This window comes from Microtus pennsylvanicus, chromosome 3 (genome assembly GCF_037038515.1).
Source record: "Microtus pennsylvanicus isolate mMicPen1 chromosome 3, mMicPen1.hap1, whole genome shotgun sequence".
NCBI lineage: Eukaryota > Metazoa > Chordata > Mammalia > Rodentia > Cricetidae > Microtus > Microtus pennsylvanicus.
In genome coordinates, this window is record NC_134581.1 from 112,154,288 (window position 1) to 112,181,734 (window position 27,447).

General features: G+C 39.4%; 1 protein-coding gene across 4 annotated transcripts in view; it reads right to left on the reverse strand.

Annotated features, from left to right (window-relative positions):
• Pdgfd (platelet derived growth factor D) overlaps window positions 1-21,307 on the reverse strand; it is a 263,659-nt gene extending 242,352 nt beyond the window's left edge. The window contains exon 1 of one of the 4 annotated variants that reach the window (XR_012910068.1): window positions 20,821-21,107. Coding sequence is in view for 2 of the 4 variants with exons in the window: in XM_075966863.1 (XP_075822978.1) it covers window positions 20,821-20,944 (124 nt within the window). In the remaining 2 variants the exon portion in view is untranslated. Of the gene's footprint in view, window positions 1-20,820 lie in introns of all 4 variants that reach the window. The other 3 variants (XR_012910067.1, XM_075966863.1, XM_075966864.1) reach the window with 3 other exon arrangements.
• Window positions 21,308-27,447: the final 6,140 nt, after the last annotated feature.

The window sequence follows — 27,447 nt, forward strand, 5'->3', positions numbered from 1 at the left end:
GTGAGTCCCCTGACACAGCTTGTGCACAGCTGTCTGAGCAGCTCTCTGACCCCATTTCACCTCTTTAAACTGTATTGATGCTATCATACATAGGTTTCTTTCTCCTTTTACCTGTGACTCATTTCCCACAGTTCTTTTAGAGCACAGATAGCTGCTTCTTCCCCAATTCTAAATCTCCCTCTCCATGATATCCTGAGAACTAAGAGATGAGCAATCTGACTGCCTAGTGCTGACTGTGTTTGTCAGTATAAGATAGGCTACACTGAAATAACAAAATAGCCCTGAGAGTAATTGCCTATCTCTGGGTCACTTTGAGGGTTTCTATATTCTCTCACTTGTCGTTCCTGTCTCTACCATGGTCATGGTCACAATTTAACATTTTAATTCACCATAGCACTTCTAACTCCTAGAAATTATCCTTACCATTTAATAGCATTCTTTTGTTCTCTTCATATAAAAAAGGTGACTCCACAGACGTATGAACTGTGTCTCCATTCGTCACAACTATATATTAAGAGACAAGTATAATGCATGTCACCATGGTAACAAGTAAATGCTCATTAGAAGGAAGATGGTGTGACTGTCAGCATCTAATAAGGTGGAAGCCAACAATTTCATAATCCAGTTTTGATTAATACCTTTAGTCTGGAAAATCATAAGAAATGGGTAATGAAACAGGAATTATAAAAATTTCACTAAGATTTCAGCACAATTTTCTAAGCTAAGAAGTCACTGCAATTCTTAAAAACTGGGGAACTACTGCACCTAACATTTTATGGGCATGACTTGAAAGTCATAGAGGTGAGCAAAGTTTCAAAACTCTCATTACATTTCCAGTTTCGATGTTATGTAACACAGCAAAGATACCCAAAGAGAACCCTAACGTTATCAGTGACACGCCACGTACTCAGGTGTGACATGATGTTTGTGAACAGTGCTCTTCCCATTTAGGATGCTATTGGCATGTTTCATTATATGCAGTCACGTTTTGATTCACAACTAAATATCACTCCTAAAGTTAAACAGCTGTAATAAGCATTAGAAGTTATTGTGACACTTCTAAGTGTTACATGTTAGGCATGCTTAGAACAAATACTGGGGTAACGAGTTCAAATCTTTATAAGTTTTTAAACCAGAAGAACAAGCAACTCAGGCCTATATAACATGCCATCGTAAGGGAGAGCTCTAAGTTGTGACGTGCCTTGCATCCAGGGTCCATGTAATTTCTTTTCTAGGGACATGATCTGACAAAATGGAAAATACCTAGTGGGCACATCTTAGCGACTGGCATGAATCCACGACAGAGAAGATATCTGTCTAGTTCATGCTCGGCTTACTTCTTGTCTATCTAAGGAAACTGATTCCACACTAATCCTTCCTGAAATACATCAGAAGCGGAAGTGTAGCCACTTTGTATTGTTCTGTTTTATTTCCTTTACCCTTTTGTAGACACCAGCTCAGCTGTGTGTGTATTTCTGTGCTGTACACATCCAAACACAGACGCACATATACTCAGCACAAGCAACAGCACCTCTGGTGCTACACACAAGGTGACTATAGCAAAGCATGTGTATTATCGTGCAAAGCATGAGCATGGCACTGTAGCTTTATTTCTTCACAGATGGCGAGCACCTCTAAAAATCAGCAAGCTAATCCTTTTTTTTTAAGCTGGCCGATATTTTTATTCTTTTGTAGTTGTCAATTTTGATTCTTTTGCACATAAGTATGCAGAACAAAAGTGGCAGAAATTTGTTTAGGGCCATTTCAGAAAAAATTGGTAATTCTTTTTTAATTCCAAACCAAAATTCATTTAGAGAGTTATTTATTTAATTTGAGATAGGGTCTCACTGTAACCATGGCTGGCCTAGAACTCAACATATAGACCATAATGGCCTTGAACTCACAGAGACCACAGACTTGCCTTTGCCTCCCAAGTGCTGGGATTATAAGCCTGTCTCTTCTAGAGGTTTGGATTTTTTTTTTAAATTAAACTTAAGTCAACCATTCAAAGAGCAATTTTAAAAATGAAGCATTCTAATGCAGTGCAATGCAGGACACAACCTGAAGCTAACATGCTAGGGGATGGTGGGAGGAAAACACAAACGTATTTGCTTTCCATAGTTTAGCCGCCCCATTTGCAGCGATCAGAAAGTGAAAACACAGCAATTAAGAGTGTGCAGTCTCAGGCAGCGTTCTCTGGTGCTGTGTGGCGTGTCTGTCTGTGACAGAAGCATCACAAAGTGGACAGACACTTTGTGTTTAGACGCAAGAATGCAGTGAGGCTGCAGGGGGATCAGTAGTGCCAGAACAGCTCGGATCCAGTATGTGTTTTATCTTGATAATTCTTAGTCAGCTTGTGTCCAGAAACCCTCTACTGTTGCCAAATTTTCACAATCATCAGTTACATGTGGGGTCATAACCCACGGTTTAAGAAGCCAGTGTGTGATGATGAGTGTGCACACCTACATCTCCAGCACTTGATGGAGGCGCACAGTACTTGGTTACGGAGAGTGAGCTGGAGGCAGCATGGGCTATGTAAGACTTTGTTTCACAATGCACAAGAAAGCAAAACAACCAAAGAAAATCTGTGTAATAGAATGTATGCCGTATGGTTTGAATGAGGGTTAAATGAGATCATACTCAAGAAACATTTAGTTCATTGCCTAATGTTGTAAATGCTCCCAACCAAAGTGCTAGAACAGTCCTTATCTGACCAGAGAGCAAGCTAATTCCTAATAACACTCTTAAATAAAGAATTTTGTTGAATTAGAAACACTCTTACAAACAAAAAGTGTAATCCCAAACTATACTATACGACTTTCCCAAAGCTCAACTATTCAGCATCTCAGGAATACCGGTTAGAAGTCAGTCACACTGGTTTTGAGTATCTGAAGGTGTCAAGTCCACAAGCTGGATTACTTCAACCACTCACACAGTCACACAGTCACACAGTCACCCATCCTTTGGAAACTCCAGTGTACCAGGCTTTGCTACGCTCTGAGAGCCTCTTCTCCATATGCTTGGTAAGTTCACAGTCAGTATTTCGATTAAAACCAACATCTTAATCAAGAACTACTTACTGTCAAGCAACAGAACTCAGTCACTTAGCATAAGGGCAAGGAACAGAACATGTGCTCTGTGGGACAGCTTGCATGAGGGTCTGAAGTCCAGGCATAAAACTGTAAAACAGAAGTCTACATTTTACCTTTTCAGATGTTGTGATTGACAAATATCATTTTCTTTGTTTTTCTCAACTGGCTTCTGCCACTATTTACTACCCAAATAGAAAATAGGATTCCTCCTGACTTATCTCTTCACTGACTTTCTATAGCAGAGCCTTCTGAATCAGAATAATATGACTGTGCAATTGAACTGTGAGTTGAGGCAAAATAAGTTTCTATTGATCACTAACAAAAACGGCTTTGTAGGCTGAGGCTGCTTCTTCATTTTCCTGCCACCCAGAGCCAAAATAATCACATAGAAACTATATTAACTCTAACACTGCTTGGCCATGACTCTAGTGTATTCCCAGCTAGTTCTTACATCTTAAATTAACCCAATTCTATCAATGTATATATTGCCATGAGGCTGTGGCCTCTGGTAAGGTTTGTAAGGTTCATGAGGTTCCAGCATACCATCTTTGGACAGCTACATGGCATCTCCCTGACTCTGCCTACTCTCTCTATATATTTCTGTTCAGATTTCCTGCTTGACTGTACTTTGCCAAGCCATTTACCAAAACAATTTTATTCATTATCCAATAAAAGCAGCACATATACAGAAGGACATCCACATAGTGGCTTCATGCACAATACACTGTAATCAAGCCGATAGTATGTTATTATAACTAAGCCACAGGCAGGCACAGAGGCTGACCTCTCAGGCTAAAGACTGCCACATTATTTATAGTTAACCCCAAGAGTACAGGACAGAAATTGGGTAATTGTGTATGCTATTCTCCACATTATTTTCTTTTATAAAAGCATCTCATCACATGGTAAGATCTGCATTTGAAGACCAGCTATGGTCTGAAATACAGCCCAGTCCTAGAATTATTTTCCTGTTCCAGGAAACTTTTAAACTGAAGTGGTCTACTTGTATTTCCTTATTTTTAGAACAAATTTGAACCCAAACATGAGTATCTGTTCAAGGTAAATTGTTCAATCCAACCTAAGAAGTGTCTGTCTTTGCCAGTGTATGAAGATGGGTTCAGAGAATCCACTGTGCTCTCAGCAGAATACCAGTGCATATGAAGGAAATAAACAAACTATGCCTGCTTAATTAGTAATTAAGTTGACAATCACATTTGTGTGACTTGGTATCTATAAAACAGCACAGTACTACGGAGAAAAAAAAAAACACCTTAGTAAATGGTGGTTAATTTGCAAGAAGGTAAAAGACCACACAGCAGTAGGTGCTATACACTCAGTACAAATCCCGGACCAGCCAGTGTTGAGGGATATTTGATCACACTGTGTGACTATGTGTCACTCTTTTATTCTAATTTGTTTAATAAAGTGCTGAATGTCTAATAGCTAGATAGAAGAAGAAAGGTGGACTTTTGGGCAGAGATAAGAACTCTGGGTTAGAATCTGACATAAAGAAGTTGCTAGTGAGACGCGGAGAAAGTCAGACATACAGTAATGAGGAGTGAACAGGAACCATGTGACAGAATGTAGATTAATACAAATGGTTTAATTCAAATTCTAAGAGCTGGGTAGGAACAATGTAAGCTAAGACCAAACATTCATAATTAATAAGGAAGTCCAGCTACTGGCCAGTACTGGGACATATAGTTCTGTTTAAGGACATATAGAAGCGTGAAAAAGAAGTGCATAAGGAATGATGGACTGTGTTTGACATAGGGAAGGAGTAGTCTAAAGGGAAAACAATACATGAAACTCCAGAGTGAGACAAAGCATGCTGATTTCCAGAAATGCCTTCCCACTAACTAAACCCAAAGCTCATACTATACATCTGTGCAAAGTCTGGTCCATGTATCATAGGGGGAGTTTGAAAGTGTCAGATCTTGGACTTACCTAGAAGGTGATTTGATGAAATTGAAAATTTTTAACAGGAGGACTGGTCTGCTCTATGTCCCAGCTGCTTGCTATAGGTCATGGCATCACAGGCCAGGTAATTGATCACCATCAGAGGTAAGAATTTCATTAAGAATGCCATTCACCACACAGAAGATTCATCTACTTAGTAAAGGCTAGGGTGAGCTTAGTTTCGTATTCAACAGGTGTGAGGTGCCTGATGAGAATTATGAGATATCTATATATTTAAACTTAGACATTATACTCGGAGGTAATGACTTTTGGCTTTTGTGAGGAGAGGAAGGTAAACACTCATTACATATTCACAGCATACAGAAGGGAATCCCATATCATAGAACCCATACAGTATAGCATTATGGACAGTTTTTAGTTGAGATTTCAAATTTAAGATTTATAAGTAGTTATATAAAGTAATCCGGAAAGTTTCTATATGCCTAAGTTCTGTTGTTCCCAGTGGTAATGTCTTGCAAAGCAATAGTACAATATCATAATTGTGGCATTGACCTTAACAGTACTGAAAAAGTATATGAATTTTTAAATTTGTCTGTTTAAAATGTCAGTAACAAAAGAAGATCCTTAAATACTGGGCTCATATCATAAATGAAATAAAGTCCTCAGTGCTCTCCTGAGGACAAAGCAGTGAAGAGGGAGGGCCAATTCTCATTCTTCTTATCTCTACACATTCCAGAGGGAGGGAAGTGGAATTAACAAACAAAGAAATGGAGTGAGAAGTAAATACTGACACACATGTACGTGCGGCATGTGTACGTGTATGCATGCTTGTACACACACACACACACACACACACACACACACACACACACACACACATGTAAGGAGAGGGCCTGCTTGTTTGTCCTGGCTTCCTGGCTAGCATACACCTGAAATAACCACATAGAAATTGTATTCATTAAATCACTGCTTGACCCATTTGCTCTAGCCTCTTATTGGCTAACTCTCACATCTTGATTTAACCCATTTCTAATAATCTGTATATTGTCATGTGGCAGTGGCTGACTGGGAAAGTTTCAGCATGTCTGACTCTGGCGGCTCCATGGCAGCTCTCTTAACTCTGCTTTCTTCCTCCCAGAATTTCAGTTCTGTCTTCTCTGCCTACCTAAGTTCTGCCCTATTAGGCCAAGGCAGTTTCTTTATTCATTAACCAATACAAGCAACACATAGAAAGAAGGACCACACACACAAAGTTTCATGGGAACTGGACTATATTTTAAAAAAAAAAACCTGAGATCAAAATATGTCTGCAGACAGATGATTTCCAGGGTTATTTCTGAATAAAATGAACTAGGGATTATGATAGTTACACTTGTCTGTCAAGGTGACAAACTTCCTGGCATGTCTGTGAAGGTGTTACCAGACACCTAAGGTTTAGAGAGGCCTGTGGTATAGAGAGGTCTGAGGAATAGAGAGGTCTGGGGTATAGAGAGGTGTTTGGTATAGAGAAGTGTAGTATAGAGAGATCTAGGATATAGAGAAGTCTGAGGTATAGAGAGGTTTGGGGTATGAAGAGGCCTGGGGTTCAGAGAGGTCTGGGGTATAGACAGGACTGAGATCTAGCAAATATGCAGACCCAGAGTCTTACTAAGTTTGTCTTTCTCCCCTGCTGTCATGGCTTTTACTATTACTGTTGTCCTGGGCTGTCCTCACCCTCCAGCCTCCTCAGTTTGCCAATATGAGCTGAATACATCCGACTCTATAGGAATGTTTTAGGCTTTCAGTCAAACAAACAAACAAAAAAACACAATGCAATCACAACCACCACTGCCACTTATCCAAAGATCTGACCACAATTTTCACCATTTAAATTTTCTTAGAGAACGTGGAAATAGGAAAACCCCTTGTTCATTAAGCAACTCCTCACAGGCATCTAAATACATTCCCATAATTGTATGTTGTTTCCATCTCATTGTATTAGATGTTTCACTGACAGTAATCATTTCCCAAGACTGAAGTTTGAGCCTGATGCCATTTCATCTATACATCCTGACGTGGGAGAGGGGCAGCTTTGCAAGAATGTATTGCCAGTGAGAGGCAGAGATGGGCTTTTCTTACCTCGTTATCAGTATTCTGTTCAGTCTTCACAGGTTAGATTTTCTTTTCAAGTTAATGAATTTCATTAATTGGGCACCACACCATACAATACATGCATCTCTTTAATACATCATTTTCCTCCCACACATGCAATCCTGAACCCTCTTATTTAACACCACTGAAAGAGTACTAGGCTGGTCTATTGAAAATACAAGTAGAAATGGGATTTTTACCATTTTATTTTAGCTTAAAATATACGTGTGCATTCCTATTACCAAGTTCTGGCAAGGCACAAAGTTCTTTGATTACATCTCATGATGATAAATGCTTTGCAATAATTATTACACAAGATAGATCCATAATTTATCCATGCATTCTAAATCTCCCTCTCTTGAAAGATGAAAAAAAACCATGAAGACAGTGATGAAGCAAGTCTGAAATGGCGTCCTACAATTTTATAATTTATTTTGTTTTCCTTTCTCTTCTCTTTCTATAAATCTTCCCATTGTGTTTTCTGCTCAAACCTAACTATTCTAAACTGAGTCACACACCCCACAGCTCTTTTGCTGAAGTCTTGAACTCAGAACCTCTGGAGAGGTGACTATGGTTAAGTGAGTTCATTAGGGCAAGGTTCTCATCCGGACGGTAGGGCGAGTGTCCTTACAAAAAGGAACATCAGAAGGCCCCTTTCTCGGTAGGAGTGAAAAACAAAGGCTATGTGAAGGACACAGTAAACAGATAACCCTGTGCTAGCCAGAAGGAGTGTCTCACCAGAAACCCAGATTTGCCGACTCCTCCCTTGGCCTTGGCAGCCTCAAGGGATGAATGGTTGCTGTTGAAATCGATCAGTCTGTAGGGTTTTGTTTTGGCACTCAAAATAGACAGCTCCACTGACTCAGTAAATTTTACTTAAGCAATTCATTACTCCAGATCAGATAAAACATTGAATTAAATATCTATACAGATAAAACTCTGTTACCTTTATATTTTGCAGTGTCCCAAAATATTTAGCTAAGTTCTACAGCTGTGTAACATACATTTGGAAACAAAGGCAGCATGTCTTTGAGAGTACAGAGGTGTGAACCAGGAAAGCACACGAAAGTCCGGTGATGGCTAAGGGCATCAGACACTGAGACCAATTTAGGTTAGACAATAATGTACTTAAATCTCAATTTTAGGGAAACAAAACCTTTGCTCACCTGTGAGAGCACATTTAATTATCACTCCATAGTACTCCAAGACAAACCTCAATTGACAAGATGAACACTTTAACCTAGGACTAAGGAATGGTTTGGATTTTGTGAAGCCTAAGTTTTACACAACAGAGATGCCTCTGTGAAAAAAAAAAGAAGACCAAATTGGGACTATAAAATTATATCATATCATAGGGCCTTAGGCAGGAGGCCAATCAAAGGACCTGAAGCTTAAGACGTATTAGTATCAAAGATGGTCTGTCTTTGCCCACCACATTCCTCTCTCTTGCTCTGGCTTGAGCTTCTTCTGGATTGCAAGCCCTCAATCAGCAAATGTTCACTAAGTGCCTCCTTTTCCCACACACTACGCCAGCAGCCAGGAAACAAAAGATACAATGTCTTTGTTATTATGGAACTTCTGTTCTTAACAGATGGCAGAACATAAACAAATTAATGAAATGATTTCAGGTAAGAAGTGAGAATGGCGCATGCTCCAAACCAAGGCAAATTTGAAAACTGGCTCTTTGTAAACCCACTTCTCTGCTGAGAAATGGAAGAGCCTTTGGAATGAAGTGTTCTCAGCAGCACAGCAACCTGCTGTGTCCTGACACACATACGGCTGTGGGAGAGAAGGTGAGCTCCTGAAGTCATTTCTTGCTTAGAAAAGGACTTTCCCACCTCTCCTTGCAGTTTTATGCTGTGTTCCCTCATTCAATGAGGCTACAAACTCCGCGATTTGTTTGAGTTCTTCACAAAGAGACTAAATGAATCCTACAGCCAAGTCAATTTCCTAGGGCATCGTTATACATATGTGCTTTTCTGGGAAAACTAAACCAAAGAGATACTGTGGAACTCAGTTAAAGAGAAACAAGAGATCAGACAACATTTAAGGAATTTATGTGGTAGACGATTTCTGCTTGCACAAATTGAAAGTGTAATTATATTAAAGACCATACCGTTCTAAACACAGCCATAAGGTGGCACTTGGAGAATAATTAGAAAAGACACAGGACTTATTTTCTGTAGCATCTTTGTCTTTAAAATTTGGGCCATATAGTAAGTGGGGATTTGACTAGTTTAACGTCTGAACAGTTTTATAGCATTCTTTTTTTTTTTTCTAAAAATGACCGGGTATAATTGCATGTTGCTAAAGCCTCTAACTCAGAGGAGATACAAGCTACTTCGTTAAAAAATAAAAAAATAAACAAACAAAAAACTCTGTAAATAAATAATGGCTAAATCCCCCAGACAGACAGCAGGATTTCTTTTTCAAACATCTGTTACTGGTTAGCAAGAAAGAGTAATTATTAAAAATAGTCAAATGAGAAGGCATTCTCATTGCCTACATCAAATTACGTTGGGAATGAAAATGAATGTCATTACTGGTCTCTTCATAAGAACCATCTCAAATATCTTAACTTTTGTATCTGGAATGCCACTTCATCATCCGGATAACTGTGACTTTGTGACTGTTGCTTATTACTTTTAAGGCTAATGATTGACTGATTGAAACAAAATATAACCTATAGAAAACATATGCTTGCTGAATTGTCAGTCTCAATGATTTTGCCATTAATCTCTATAAATGCATATTTAATATTTTATGTTTATTTAATTATGCACTTAGATCTCTGCCCTTGAAAATATAACTCTCTGCAGGTGGTTTTAATCCAGTGCATCACAGAAAGAGTCATAGCTTCATACTTATTTTTTATGTAGCAAATAAAGCTAGGCTAATCTATGTTTGTTTGAGTAAATGACCTTAAGAGCCTTGCTGACCTTGGTAATGACCCAGAACAAGCTGCACTGGATGTTAGAGCAGTGGCGAGTCTAAAATTGCTTTAAGTATAAACTACACAGTAGACTGAAGACTTAGTATCACCAAAATCATTCTAGAGGAAATCCTAATGTTTAAAAAATATTTACTTAACACTAAAATAATTTTGCATGCATATTGGATTAAATAAGATATTTTAAAAGGAATTTTTCACATTTCACTTTTCTTTCCCCTTAAAAGATTTGAAGTTCGTTAATACTAGTTGGCAAAGATTGAATTCAATGTCAGGTAAGATCCTGAGCTCCAAAACCCAACTGGAATGTTTGGCATTCTTCTGTCTTGCACCACTAAATGCCAGTTCTTTTACAATTACATTTTAAATTTTATTTTTACTTGATGCATGCATATGCAAGTGTGCATGCACACATGTATATGTTCATGTGTGTATGTATGTACGTGTGTATGTAAGTGTGTGTGTACCTACAGTTGTGCCACAGTACACATATGGAGGTCAGAAGACAAATGAAATGGGATGAGTTCTTTCTCTACTTCCACTATGTGGATCCAGGAGATTGAACTCAGATGGTGGGCTTGCTACCAGGCATCTTTTCTACTCACTGAGAGATCTTGCCAGATGCCAATAATTTTAACATGCGCAAATATCTCTTCTAGACCTTCTCTTTCTTGTTTCTATCACTTAATGTAGCTGTCATTTTATATGTTCTTGAAAGTGTGTGTAACTGTAACACACGCACATACTCTTACATCATTATACTTTGTACTTTAGTGAGCTGTCACTACATTTTATGATATGGTTAATAAAATAATCATCACATTGCCACTCAGACTCTAGTAGGGAAATGCAAATATAGTGGGGTATCGTTAGAAATTTAGAAAATAAACCGATGGAAATCACCTAGGCAACCAGGGTAGAACTGCGTGGTAATTAAAGTCAAGTGGTGGCCCTTTATTATCTACCTAAACCTTAATGACTTGTTTATGTACACGGTGAGAGTCATTTAAGCTTTTGACTAAACTTGTTGCCTATTTATTGGTTTATTTGGTTGCTTTTCCCACCACTAAGGGTGCTTCATTAACATTTCCTAAACTGGAGATATGGCTACGTTGCTTATTAAATGTTCCCGTGAAATACTGAACTGTGAGCCTCTTCTTACATGAGGTGAAGAGTTGTCCAATTCTGTTCAGTCACACTCAGTGACTGTCTCCATGTTTCGCCATGCTAAAGCTCATTTACAGCTCTAAGAATCTTAATGTACACAAGGTGAGAATATATGATATGTAAATATATAGTTACTGACAAAATATTACATGCTTGAAAACTGTCAATATAACTGTACTTTCCACCAAAACAGTGTATGAGGTGATATATATGCCAATGCATTTGATTTAGGCACTAAAAAATAAATACATTTTTCAAAACATATAGAACACACATATATAAATTTCTGCTAATTAAAAATAAATAGCTAAGGCAGTGGTGATATACACCTTTAATCCCAACACTCAGAGGCAAAGGAAGGTGGATCTCTGAGTTCAAGGCCAGCCTGGTCTACAAAGAAAGTTTCAGGACAAAGAAACCCATTCTTGGTGTGGGGAGAAGCTAATAAAAAATTTTTAGATTATATAAACTATAATTTTTATTATACTTACATTAGAATTATAATAAAACATAAAAATTCAAATCCTATTTGGCACAGCACTACACGAGTTCTTCAGGCACTCACTCTACAAGACAGTAAGTCTTGAGGTAAAACCATAAAATCTGAGAAAATGCCACTCCCCGTGATGAAAGACAGCTCATAGGCTCAGCTACGGGGCCTCCATCAACTTCTCAGTTGCCAATGTCAACAAACCATAGATCTTACGAATCACAAGAGAGAACACATTAAAGATAGTATATAGATGTCAGTAGACCAGGGTGAAGCTGGGGATGAAATATATTATGGTGTGTATCATCAATGCTTGCAGAGAAACAAAATAAAGCATGCTTCACTCTTGTTCTAGAGAAAATCCACACAAGAACATCCTGCTCCCTGTATGTGAATTGTGAGCTGTGCCTTTATTTATGACTTACATTTACTTGGTTCTGAAATACTGTCTAGGGAGAGAGAACATTTCTTCCTACTACATCTGTCTCTAATGCTCTTTTTTTATTATTATTATATATGATCCCTTTGTGCATCTGCTAAAACTGTACTACCCACAAAAGTTATTGTAAAGGGTTTGTGTTTTTGTTCTTTTTTGTTTGTTTATTTGTTTGTTTGCTTGCTTGTTTTTGAGATAGTATTTGGAACTAGCTCTTATAGACCAGACTTGCCTCGAACTCACAGAGATCTGCCAGGCTCTACTTCTGTGTACAGGGATTAAAGGTGTGTGCCACCACGGCCTAGCCATGGTGTTTGCTTTTAAATTGCACTTAATTCTGAAAAGCAGATATATGCTGTAGGCCCATATTTCTGTATGGTGTGGCAGCCAAGCACAAAAGCCATAGGCCTGATCTGAGGGTAGCTCTGCAGACAAGCTGTCTCTGCCTAACAAAGGTCAGGATGTTTGGTGCTCCTTCTTTTGTAATTTGGTGGATAGAGATGCTAATTCAGGCCTCCATGAGGACAGCTAGCAGACTCAGCAGACAGGTAAATGCGGACTTGACAAAAGGTCATTCACCTGGTTACCTAGGAGACAAGTCTAATGTATTTCCCCCCCCCCCCCCCCCCCGCTCAATTTATGTGATGGTATATAAGCTGTTTGGATAATAAACGAAGGAGATCTTCAGGAGATCGTCAGGAGAAAGAACCCTGAGATGCCCTTCCATGATGACCATGTAAGTTGCATCTGATTATTCCTCACGACTCCATTTCAGTCCAGTTAGGGAAAATAATTATCTATGTTGGAGCAACACGGACAATAACAATATGCGATAACTTAGGGTTATAAAACTCTGTCCAAGGGGGCTGGAGAGATGGCTCAGTGGTTAAGAGCATTGCCTGCTCTTCCAAAGGTCATGAGTTCAATTCCCAGCAACCACATGGTGGCTCACAACCATCTGTAATGAGGTTTGGTGCCCTCTTCTGGTCTGCAGACACACACACAGACAGAATATTGTATACATAATAAATAAATAAATATTTAAAAAAAAAAAAAAAAAAAACTCTGTCCAAGTTTTTCTGACCCTCCACATTCCTTTGCAGAGATGGCAGACACTGTCAAGCTTCTGGAGTTAGGGGAACATAGAGAATAGCAGGTAGCTTTGTGCACTAGTATTTGGAGATTTTCAACTAGTAGAAGTTGCTCATGTCTTCTATCATCTTGAACATTAACTAACAGTCTATGTAGATGTTATACAGGCAATAGATTTACGAGGAATTTGGTGCCACCAAACCCTTGTCTTGGCTCACTCCTTAGGACACTTTTTCTGCATTCAAAACTGAGAAGCCATGATTCTCTCTCAATTAAAATCTTCTTCATCTCCCTCCATTCTTTGCTTCCTTCCTTTATTTATATTTTTGGAGGGGATTGCAGTATCTCATGCAGCCCTGGTTAGCTTTGAACTCACTATGTATTTAGGAACGACCTTGAATTTCTGATCCTACTGATTCTCCCTGTGTTCAGTGCCGGGGTTACAGGCATGGCCAACTATATTCAGTTGGATATGGTGGTGGGGGTCAAATCCAGCTCATCATGCCATCTGGGTAATCACTCCCTCTGCCAACTGAGCTACATTCACCTTCTCAGTTCAGTCTTCTGATGATTTCTCTTCACCCTCAGAATTACAGGCAAACTCTCTCATATTTCTTCCCAGGTCCTGTGCATTCTTGCATTTTTGCGTTTATTTTACTGTTAATTTTTTTGTTTCTTTGTATCATAAGTGAGTGTGCATGATGGGGCACCCATGCTGATCTATGGGTGTCAGGTCAGAAAGTCTATCCAGTCCTTCCCTCTCTACATAGGTTCTAGGGGTCAAGCTTGTGCAAATGGCACCTTTATCCACTGAGCCATCTTCCAGCCTTTATTGTATTTTATTAGTATTGCTTTTATAATTATAAACCTTAGGAAGAGTTTCCTTTCCACTGATGAACTCCGTTCTCTTCCCTCACACTGGCCACATTAAAAGCTCCTATCCATTTTCTCCTTGACAGAAAGCCTTTCTCAGTCTTTGTGATATTCTAGAACTTATCACACAGTTCCCATGAGGGCACCTGGCACACCAATCTGTGCCCAACCCCTCAGGCTTTAACTTTTCACTTTAACTGTAAGATATACTTCTCTCAACTAAAAATCTTGCACTCAAACACCATATAAAACAGAATAACAAGGATATATATTGGCTCATTTGGCTGTCAACACCCAGAGGGTGTCCAGCAGCCTTACTATATGCCCCACGACCCTTAAGGCAAGTCTGGAATCTTGACTTTGCCAAATGAACCAGAAAGTTGCCTGGAACTATTCATTTCTATCCTCCATTGGATCAAAAGCTCAAGGAGAGAGTACACCCTGGTAGAGAACTGAACGTCAGGACAGGATATGACAGATATCAAGAAAGCAAAGCAGTCATTAAATAAAGACTGTGACAGCGGAACTCTGTGAAGGATTTGCAATAAGAACTGTTGGTGTGTCACGTTCACCCTCAGAAGACAGCTAAACACAAATAAAGAATTGCTTAGCAATAGGTTTTTGAGTAGTCCCAACTTAAAACAGCTCATCTCTACCTAAAACTTTCTAGATCCTTGTAAGAGATGAGTATTAAGGTGTCCAAGAGTTACAAACATCCTACACCTGGTTCACAAGTGCTCCCATTTTAAAAAAGAGAAGGGTTTCACTGTTCTGCTGTACTAATCAGGCCATTTCAATAAGGAAAATTCAAGTCACAGAAGAAATAGCATTTGCATATGACTCACCTCTCAAGGAGAAATACAGAAAGCTCTGACATCCTTCCAGACTTTCAGAATGACAATGACAGGGTTCAGAGACCACAAGTTTTTGGAGTCCTATCTGACAACAGACTGAGGCTTCTGGCTAGCTGGAAGAGAGCAGTGACTCCGTGGATTTGCTCCATGTTTGGCCTAACTATTCTGAAGCAATCTGGTTTTATTTTTAGTCACTGAAAGGAAAAAACTCCTTCAGATAAAAATCACTTTCAGTCAATTCAGCTCACAACCTAGCTCACGGCAATCTCTGCTGTACAGCAGGCAGGCGCCCCAGAACACCCTACAATGCATGGCATGCAGGCACCCCAGGACACCCTAAAATGCATAGCAAGCAGGCACCCCAGGACACCCTACAATGCATGGCATGCAGACACCTCAGGACACCCTACAATGCACAGCAACCAGATACCCCAAGATACCCTATAAGTCATAGCATACAGGAACCTTGGGGCAATCCCTACAATCCATAGCCTGTAAACATCTCAGGACCCTACAACGCAAAGCAGCCAGGCATCTGTCCAGCCCCCAAAATACAACTCTCACTTGAAGGATCTAGGAAAGAATATATTCTGAAGCCAAATCACTATGACCAAGAAACAGTATTTATGTCATCCCAAATTCCTCACTCGAGCATGGAAGCAGTTTCATGGGTTTTCATAATAAGAGAATAAAGAAGATCAGGAATGTGGACATTTTTAAAACACATTGGTGTAAGGCAAGTGGGGAATCAAGGCTGTGGAAGAGGTGCCTCTTCACACAGTACTCCAATGCAATTGATGCAATTGGATGGCACTCAGCCTTTTGATTTGTGGTTGGAGGCCTCTGTAAATTCTAAATGATTTGCTTAATGCTTACAAAGACTTAGGCCAGGTCCAAAGCAAAGCAGTAAATGACTATGACAAAGGCTAATGATGGCCCTGGACTTGCAACATTCCGACTTCACAACCATCAGAGTTCTAATCAGTTAAGCAGCCTTGGGGAAGGTTCAGTTGGAGGTGGAACTTTTTTTTTGCACGGACTTCTGTTCATACATCTTAGTGTTTGCATCTGTGTATGCATGTGTGTGTGGTGTTGTTATTGTTGTTGTTTGTGTTCATTCATATGAATTTTTGGCATATATACCACTGCACTCATGTGAAGGTCATAGTACAACCTTGATATTTGATTCCTGCATCGCACAACCTTGGCCCTTGGCACTTTGATAAAAAAAAAAAAAAAAACCAGAGCCCAGCCCCTTCTGCAAGTACCAGGGTTGCTCCCCACAAATGTCTGGAGATTCTTCTCATATTGTTGCTATCTCCCTGTGGAGGTGCTGGGAGAGCAGACTTGCATATCAAAGAGGGTTCTGAGGACTCCAACTTGAGTTTCTTCACCCACTAAATCTCCCCAGCTCCATATCTTCCTTTTAAAGAATAGTAATTAGTCACATCTACCCATGTTGTTAAAGGCAAAGATAAGCTGCATTTAAGACAGGTAGACACATTATGAGATTTGAATCTTCAATAATCTTAGAACTGAACAGGAAATATAAAAACAAATGAATGCAAAATTTAGACACTCCAGTGGCACTTAGCTTTCAGACACTTCCACATGAGACAGTTTATATTTTTCTGTTTTATTGACATCCCTTTTCATCTCTGATCTCTAACCAAGATCTGTGTGCCTCTAGAAAGTCACATTGCTAAAGGCTCACACTTGCTGCTTTGAATCCAAAATAGCACAGTCCAGATCCTATGTGGTTCATCCTAGCAAGTGATAAATAAAGTTGGCGATAGCTCCATTACTGGTACAATAGCCAATCGAGACAATCTAGAATTGTTGCTTAGCCAATCGGGACAATCTAGAATTGTTCTTACCAGCAACATCTGTACTTTCAGAAAATAACAAAAGGTCAAAACTTGAAAAATAATTTGTATTCTTAAGTCTCTAGGCAGGAAGTAGTATCTAGGTTGGCATTAGTATAATTAATAATGTTATTTAACTGTGGCTATTTTCTTTTGTGGTATCAGTAGGAGCATCATGTGGTGTGAACAGTCATTATCAAAAAAGCATCAACCGATGGACACTAAAATAAGGTATGACTCGTAAATTAGAAACTTTTCTAGCTTTAAAAATAGCATTAGAGTAAATCAGTTTGACCAAGAGTGATTAATAGTATGATATAAGGAAGTATAAACACTGAATTATTTAAAATAATTGTAATGCATACTTCCTTAGGTATAAAATCTCATTTGGATCAAATCTGCTACCTTCCTCCAATGGCCACCTTTAGCTACTCTGAACGAAATGATCTGGAAGTCTTGTTCTACAATAGAATATTCTAGAAGATCAATCGTCTTATAAAAGGAACCCATCATCTTCAACACTAATATCTCTACACCATTTCAATAACTTCCTCAATATATGCAATGAGACACAGTTGATTAAGCCCAAGCTTTTTGTGTTAGGCTGGAAATAATCAAAATACCCATCCCTTTTCATGTCTGTCTTCATTCCATGTAGTTCCTTTCTAAACCCCACAATTGGGCAGCAACCAACAATTTCAAAGAGCAAAAACATGGTATTCAAGTGTGAATGTAGTTTTACCTCCAGATAATGGCTCCACACCCCTACCCACTCCATTCAGGATTTTCAGTGGCTATTGAGCTACAGTATTGAAAACAGCTTTGTATTGACATAAAAACAGAGAAGTCGACCAATGGAATCGAATAGAAGACCCTGACTTTAACCCACAAACCTATGAACACCTGATTTTCGATAAAGGAGCTAAAAGTATACAATGGAAAAAAAGAGAGCATCTTCAACAAATGGTGCTGGCATAACTGGATGTCAACCTGCAGAAAAATGAAAATAGACCCATATCTATCACCATGCAAAAAACTCAAGTCCAAATGGATTAAAGACCTCAATATCAATCTGAACACACTGAACCTGATAGAAGAGAAAGTGGGAAAGTATTCTACAACACATGGGCATAGGAGACCACTTCCTACGTATAACCCCAGCAGCACAGACATTAAGGGCATCATTGAATAAATGGGATCTCCTGAGACTGAGAAGCTTCTGTAAAGCAAAGGACATTGTCACTAAAACAAAAAGGCAACCCACTGACTGGGAGAAGATCTTCACCAGCCCCACAACTGACAAAGGTCTGATCTCCAAAATATATAAAGAACTCAAGAAACTAGACCGTAAAAGGCTAATCAACCCAATTATAAAATGGGGCACTGAGCTGAACAAAGAATTCTCAACAGAAGAACTTCAAATGGCCAAAAGACACTTAAGACACCACATCTTCTATTGACTGCGTATTAGTGTTCACTGGATTTTGTTTTCTTTCTCCTGAGCATATTTCTCATGTATGTCTCATCAGATGTCTGTGCTCTCTTCATCTGAGAGTCAAAGCACCAAGATACCATCCTCCTTAATAAGTCATGGGGGAAGACGCGGAAAAGCAAGCTTAAAATGTGCAAACTCTGAGCAAGGATTCCTCCCCATCTGTCTTAGGAATTTCAGTGATATTTAGACTTCTCCAAAGACCCTTTGAGTCAGCCTGTGAAGACTCCAACCCACCACTGGAAGCCATTTCTATGTGACACCTGCCTCTCCTCTTGTGGTTCCTTTCGTGACCCCAACAGAGGGGAGCAAATCAGGGCTTGAAAAAAAAAAGTACAAAAGTTGTCTCCACCAAGCTTTCTGGCTGCCACACAACCATTTGTTTTCCATTATCACCAAGATCCCTTCAAAGAACATCTTTAGACTTTTTCCTTCTGATCACCCTCCTGTCCTGTAGTATTTTAATATTGCAGATATGCTAAATCATCTCTTCATAGATAATGGGCCTTTGGAAGAACATACACTACTGTGATACCTAAGTTTTCAACTTTCAACACTTACTATTCCATCTCATCTCCCAGAAACTAACAACCCATTATGCAGTATATTAAGAATGTTAGTATTTTCTTCATTAAGTATGTCTGGACTTTTCTCACTTTCCAGTCCTTTTTAAAAGTAAGGTTGTTAAAGAGAAAAATACTAAGCAATCTTGTGTGTGTTTGTGTGTGTGTGTGTGTGTGTGTGTGTGTGTGGTGTTGGAGTAACTGTGAAATAGCTTTAGCTAAACTATAAAGGAATCTAGAGAAATCATTAACATTTTGAGATGTTCCCATGTAGACAAGAGTTTTCATGTATATAAAGTTCTAATAAAGAAAATTAACATGAGAGTATGTTCTTCAACATAAGGAGTGGGTAGAAAAAAATCCCCTGAGCTGTCTGAATAGATTTGGGTCAGAATCTTGGGCTAATAAGCAGTGGTTGCATGCTTTTCATTTTCTGTCCCTGACTTCTTGAAACTGATACTTTGGAGGATTACAAAATTATGACTATGAAATCATGCATCCACATGATGCTTAACTCTAAGAAGACCATAAGGTGAATAAAGAAGTATTAGCGAAATTGAAAACTCAAAGAAGATCTATCCATCCTGGTGATACCACCTAGCAGTATGAACTCTTGAACTGCACTGAGACTCAGGCTTCTTTGCTTTACAGTTGAAAGCAAAATGTAAGTTGAAGGTCATCAAAATAAATGATTAAAATAGTTTACATAAAACACCACTATCCAGCAGGGAAATTTGAGTTCTGGGGCCATATACCTTAACACTTCAGATAACTTAAAGACACTGCCACAAAGTCTACCTGTCACCAAAAACTATAGAAATGTATTATGTATTTTCCCCTCAAATTCAGAGTCTTCCAAGGAAGTTTGAATTTAGAACATATCAAGTAAGACATTCATAAGTGATGAAAGTGTCTATTATGAATTTACCAAGATTGTCATGTTGCCAGCTCAAACACTGAAGCCACTAAGAACATCTTGCTGATGTTTTTGGTGTTTGGAGGCAGGGTGGTGATATGGAAGAAAGTGGTGGTTGTGGGAACTTCAAGCAAGTAAAAGAAAATGAGATTCATGTAGGAAAACAAAAGCAGTAAAGCCTTGGGCCCTTCCATCCACATGCCAGTGAGACCAAAAGCTTCAGCTGAGGACCTAAGTAAGTCCCAGCTTCAACAGCTCAACTTGGAGTCTCAGAGACCTAGTGATCCATGTGTCTTCCAGAGGCAGGAAAACAAGAATGTCTGCTCAGAACCTTGCTTAGGACAGCCATTTCTGGAGCTTGCAAAGCCTCAGCACGACAGAAACCAACAATAGAAGCCAGGTCCCCTGCGGTACAAGGAAATTCCAGCAGCTATGCCTCCCAGACTCCAGTTTCCCAGCTTCTCTGAACTCCAAGGGAAAGTCACTTGAGGAACAGAAGGGGCAACACTGACTTCTCTTAAAAGTAAAAGACAAATAAATTGCCGATTTGCTGCAGAAATAAGCACAATGCTGGAACATGTCATTTCTACTCTCATCCCTAAAATAAATAAATAAGAATTATGTCATCCGGTAAAGGCCACTGGACTCCACCAATGCAGTCTTTACTACTGTCAGATTAACCTGGCCAAAAGTGGGCACCACATGCAGCTTTTCAAGACTGAAGGAGGCACTCACATCCTGGTATCAACTATTCCAGGACACACACCTACCCATGTGACTTCCAAGGTACAGGTCTGGAAGGAGGGTCTACATTAGCTGGGGGCGAAGCAGCAATCACCCTCCCCCAAACAATGCATTCCGTCTGAGTTCAGTTGAAATTTTCAAAAACGAAGGGTCTGGAGGTGGGGAGAATGGACCAAAGAACCCTAACAATAGCAAATATGACCTTGTAAATAAAGAAGGCAAAGTGAGTCTCTTACCGTCTCTCCTCCGGTTGGCATTGCGCAAAGTTTTGATGGATGCACTCTGCGGAGTCGCAAAAGTGTCTCGATAGCTGCAAAAGTTCGCGCACACAAGAATGGAGATGAAAATGAGTCGGTGCATTTGGGATCAGCGACCTAGGGACAGCGTCTCTCCAGAAATGAATATATAAATAAATAAAGCCCACCGGGTTGGGCCGGTGGACCTCTGCTGCGCCGCTCCGAGCCTTCGCTGCCTGCTCTGCCCTGCGCTGCCGTGCCCTCCAGCTACTTGCCCGGCTCTTTCCAAACTTCCTGCATGCTGAACTTTCCAAGAGCGTGTGGGTGCCGCACTTCCTTGTGGCGCAGGCTAGATCAATGGGGACCGGACAAACAACAGGTTGACGTGGGTTCGCCCCCCTCCGGTGGCCGGTCGCTGCAGCACAGGCTGCAGGGGGCGGGAGGCGCTGCTTCTGGCTCTCCTAGGGAGCCGATGCTGTGGAATTGCTCTGCAGTGGAGCTGGGAGCAGGGATACCAGTCTTGGCTGGAAGTACCGAGCAGTTCTGCCACTGAGCATGCCCAGTCTGAAGGTCGGCCAGACCCTTCCCATCTCCCGGGGGTTTTTTTGTTTTTGTTTTTGTTTTGTTTTTGGAGGTCAGGAGTAGTTTGGGGTAGATAGAACTTATCTAGAGGTGAGTGCTAAGACCTCCTGCCAGGCAGCTAAGGTGCTGGGCCTAAGTGATGGTGGAGGCTGTGGTGTAGGGCTGGAATGGAAGGGTATTTTGTACTAGAACTCAAATCAGTCTACTGTGTGGAGACTTCTCAATGGGAAATGCCATCACAAAGAAGCCCATGCTGAGCCTGCCTTGAGCCCCAGTCAGAAAGACCTGAGTTGATTCACAGGGGATTTCAAGTAATAAACAAGGCCAGACAGCTTTGCTAGGCATGTGGATGTATTTGTCATCTGTCCTACGGTAAGTGCCGTAATAAGTGCCGTAACCAACACCATCCTGTTAAGTTAAATAGTAAGATTCAGGGCAAGAAACAGGTGTTTGCAGACCCTGAGGCAGAAGGGACTAGCAGCAACAAGTCAATTAGGGCTACATGGTGGGACTTTGTCTCAAACAACAGAAAATGAATGAATGCATGAATAAGTTAGTCAAGTGCATGCCTGTGATCTCAGTGCATGGGCAAAAGGATCAGGAGTTAAAGGCCATCCTAAACTGTACAGTGAACTCCATTTCAAGACCAGCCTGGGCTAAATGGAGACCTTACCTAACATAAAACAAAACAAAAACCTGAGAATATCACTTGCTTTCTGTTTCAAATATGTACATACAATACATGAAATGAAGGGGAGGTATTTGGTCAAAATAGGTCAAAAACCAGCAGGACCAAGGGAAGCAAGAAAGTACCAGATCCCAAACCTCTTTTTTTATTACACACATCACGCAAGTAGCAGTTCTTAGTTTATGTGACTGTGTCGAGGATTAGATGAAATAATTTTAGACTGTGATCGCAATTTGTAGCTGAATCTAAATCGAAACAGGCATATTTCCTCAACTGCTCACTAGTGACATCTATGAATCAGAAGTCCCCAGCTCCTTGAGACCTTCCTGTCCTGAAAGTCTAGGATATAGGACGGGCATGCTGTTCTATTACTCTACCAGCTGACACTAAGTGCATGATGATGTGACTCACTCTATACCGGCACTATTTAACTGAGTAAAATGAAACACCTTAGCTAAGAAGGTTCACTGTCGAGTACGTTGAAGACACTCTTGCTTGATGAATATCATCGTTGTAGGGCCACATGCATGGCAACGTACACATTATTTCTGTGGGCTACAGTCAAAAAGCTTGAAAATCATGAGGGGGAAAAATCTGATTTTGTTGTTTCAAAATATAATCTGTTCCTTGGGGAAACATAAAAGGGAGGTTTGCTGGAGGAGGCATAGTCAGCAGAGCGCAGAGAGACCTGGGTTCAGGCCCCAGTAAAAACTGAGAACTGTGGTTTACTTCTGAAGCCCCAGTGCTGTGGAAGGCAGAGACAGGCAGGTCCCAGGCTTTTAACTGGTTATCCCATCTAGGCAACCTCATGATTCAACCAGAGACACTGTCTCAAAACCTAAGGTGGGGAGCAACAGGGAAACCCAGTGTCAACTTATGAACTTGCATGCCCGTGCATACTCACATATGCACCGCACACACAAATATTTTAAAAAGCATAGATTTGCATTTCCTCATTTATTTATTTGTCAAATACTAGGTTTTCTTTGTTGCATTCTTTATTCTAAATATCTTAAAAATGAGATAGCAATCATTTGAGACACAATTGAGGTGTACAGTGTAGTAGACCAGAGTGGCCATAGCAAATAGATATATACGTCCACTGATAAGAGAAGAGGGACCAGAGACACGTAAGCAGGTGTAGGTAGCTTTCCAACCCATTTTCTAGACATAACTAGAAATGCTGATTTGATTTCATTCTTAGGTTCAACCATTGGGGAGGATAAAATTTGCAGTGGATTATGTAATTATTATAGGTACCAAGCTGGTCAAAATATCTGTCTCAATATAAAACATTACATTTAAAGTATTTATTTAAAGTAGTTTTATCCAAGACACTGAACCTTTTAAGTCACAGTTAATAAATGGATATGGCTGAGAGTGTTCACAAGCATCAACTGTCAACATATCTTAATAGCAATAAATAGCTAAATGCTAGAATAAGCCACGAAATCAGGCACCTGAGTCAAACTATTTTGAACCTTGTTTCAGCTATACTTAACAGCTAACTTTTACAAAATTAGGTTAATTATGGCCACTAAGGCATTATTTTGCACAGCATAAACTTTAAAGTACTCTGGGTGTAGATAAAATTCTGACACAAAGATAAGAGGGAAGATTATTTCAATTTCTTCTTTTATATGTGTCTCAAAGTAACTAAAAAAAAAAAAAACCACTGAATTAGTCACTGCTTTTAAATGCCTGTGAACCAGTAAAAAGAATGAGCCAACACAATGAAATCATTTATAAATATTATTATTATGATTAACTACTTAAATCAGCTAATCTATATTTAGCCACTGCCCAGTGAAATTCATATAGCTAAAACGTCCATGTATTGTTAAGAAAATGAAAGAAATAATAGCCTCTTACAATAGGTCTAGCCATAATGGTGTTTATCCCTAACAAATATTGTATTAAGAAGGGACTGTAATATGGTGAAGTTATGACGTGACCCTATTTTTATCCTGTGCCCTTTTCCTTTATAATAGAAACCAAGAATGCTGTTTTCTGCTTTATTTTTAAACATTCTTGGCTTCTTCTGCTGCTTGTAAAAGTCTCGGTGGAAAAGGAATGAAATGTGGCCTGGCCTTTTGAAAGACTTCTCACCTCTACAAGTGGGTCACCCCGTTCCACTTTTATTAAACTGAACTTCTGCCAATCTTTAAATTGTGACTCCTGCAGGACCATTCTCCTGACAATTGTTGCCGATTTTAGGATGAGCACTTTGCTTGAAGAGGACCTCCTCTGCTGTCTACCAATTGCTCTCAGAAAAACTAAGGATCCAAGACATCACCTCCTGGATTCTACTCTGTTCTTTCCATGACACCTCCCTGAAGACTGCTTCCAGAGTGCTGAACATCTTGTTTCCTTTTTTAAAATATGCCCTCACAAATAGATTTCAGTCTGTGATACATGTGCAATCTCATTCAAACCACATATATTTGAATCATTTCCGTCAAAAAGTCTGGTTGTATTCTGCCCTAGCTTCATTTCTGTTTGTATGATAAACTATTCAGACCAACAACAGCAATAAAGGGTTTATTTTACCTCACGATGCCACACCACAATCATCAGGTCAGGGAAGCCAAGCCAGGCCATCAAGCAGCTTGTCATGGCTTGTGACAGTCAAGAGCTGGGGGAGTGGGGTGTGGTGGGTGTTAGTGCCCCAGGCTGCCTGGCTGCTTGCTAAGTTGTTTACTAAGCTGGCTTTACTGTTGTGTGGTCCATAACCTCCTGGACAGGGAGTGGTGCCACTCACGATGGGCTGGGAGACCAAGAATATGCCCAAGGCCATGCCCAGAGCTCAGTCTAACATGTGCAATCCCTCCATGGTGACTTTTTTTCACCTGATTCTAAATTGTGTCAAGCTGACAGTTAAAACTAACCAGCACACATACTAACATGAATAAAAGATTTCTGCACATTATAATCAACAACGTTTTGAAATTTTAATAAATATAAAGTGTCAGCCTAAATGTGGATTTTTACAACCAGTCTTGACAGTTACTTTTACTTTCAAAATTTGTCTCCTTTTAAAGAAATCGATTATTTGAATGTATAAAAAATATTAATATTTGCCCAAAGAAATATTAAATTTTATTTTCTGATCAGGAAATAGCCTACCACTTTTGACTCATTTCATTATTTTCTCTGAAAAATAAAGCATTAACTGACCTTTGAGTTAAATTTGTCCATATTTTAACTGACAATTCTGCTGTATGAAGAGTCATTCCTTTATTACCATTATTATTAAAAATAAAATAAATTGAATAAAATACTTTTACCACCTATTCTGAAAAATGTTATGTTCCCCAAGCAATCTCTTATCTGGTCTTCTGTAAACACATGCAGATACTTGGTACACATACAGACACTTGTGCACCAACACAAACCTAAGATATAAATATTTTTTTTTAATTTACACAGAACTTGACAGTGATGCAGAATTTCTAACTTATGAGCTCAGTTGTAGACCTATTTATTCCTCCATTCTGACATCGCAGGGCTGTCAGAAGCCAGGTGTCGGATTCATTCTACACAGGACTATTGACAGTGTAGAAACAAGTGTCCATTTTGTCTAGACTCTTTTAAACAAACATCACACACATTTCAGAAGGTCTACAGTGGATACATTTTGTCTAGACTCTTGTAAACAAACATCACACACATTTCAGAAGGTCTACAGTGGATACATTTTGTCTAGACTCTTGTAAACAAACATCACACACATTTCAGAAGGTCTACAGTGGATACATTTTGTCTAGACTCTTGTAAACAAACATCATACACATTTCAGAAGGTCTAAATTGGATCCATTTTGAGCAGTGAGCTCCAGATGACACCATTTGGACCTAGTGCATTTCCACTGCTACCTTATGTCTTGATTGACAGGTAAGTGAGCCTAGCCTTGATCTCTTGGCAGGTCCGAGAGCCTACTTTCCAGCCAGTGTCCCACCCCCTCAGCGCTGGTTCTTTACTGTGCTGCACATCAGTCACTGAGCTGTAATCTCATCACACCAATGAATTCCAATGTCAACATTTTCCTCTTCACCTTCTTGTTCTTTTTCATTTTCTTTCACCGAGCTGTATGCCTGAAATCTGAAATTTCAAAGATGGATATGTTGCACATTCTGCAACATTTCTTCCTTAATTGGTGTGGGATATCTGCCAGACCCCTTCAGAATGATGCGCTTTTATCCTTTTAAGATTGGCATACATTCAGCTACTTTTATTTTTCAATTTCTGTCTTACCTTGCAATTTTTTAAAGCAAGAAATCAATACGCAAGTCTTTAATTGTTCCTTTCTTTAAGAGAGGACTTTAATTCAGTAAAGAGAATCTTTTTCTTGTGTTTACGTAATTGATAATTACATGTCCATTTTCCTTTTTGGCTGAGCTGGGATTCAATCTGTCTTTAATATGGTATTTATATTTTCGGTGGCTTTTAACCCTTATTAATTACCTATTCTTTTCTTCCTCTGGCTAACTCTACTGATGTGAATTTTCCTCTACTAATGAGTAGCCTTTAAGAGTTTAAAGTTGATTCTATCGTTTTGTCTCCAAAAATTACAAATCTTTTTACTCAGTTTTTAGGGATTTATTAATTTACTCACTATTTTTATCTTATCCATTATATATGTATTGATTTAATTTATTTAATTCATTGCTTATTGATTTATTCATTGTGTATGTGTGTGTGTTTGCGCAAACGCATGTGAGTGTATATGTGTGTGCAGACACGTAGCATGTGTGCATGAACACAAGGAGTCCAGAAGAGGGTTCCTGATGGCCTGGAATTGGAGTTACAGACCATTGTGAACTGCTTGACCTCCATGCTACTACTCAAAGCCAGGTCCTCTGGAAGAGCAGCACACATTCTTAAGGGCTGAGTCATCTCTTCAGCCTTTGTACTGAGTCTTTTAAAGTGGCCTAGCTGCATTGTGGGAGAGAAGGAAGTATTGACATATCTCATGATCATGTGTTTTCTAATTTAGCAAAGGTGACTTTCAAAGCCATAAAGAGTCACCTCTGGTCATTTGGAACCATTTACAATGCTAAATGTCAGGAAATAAGCTTGAAAAAATAAGCTAATTGACTTTATTCAGAATAATCAATGATATTATCTCAAGAATAGTCTAAATAAAGTGGGAAAGAATGGGAGTGGGACCAAAAACTAAGTTTTTGGAAATATTAAGAAATATGCCATTTCTTTCAAGTAAAGAAAATAAAATTTTCAGTTACTTTAGAGGCTCATGCTTACAATCTGCCTGGATACTGCCTCAAAAGAAGAATGTGCAAAAACCAAACAACATATCAATCCTCAGTGAAGTTCTGTGTGCAGACTACTCCACCAGG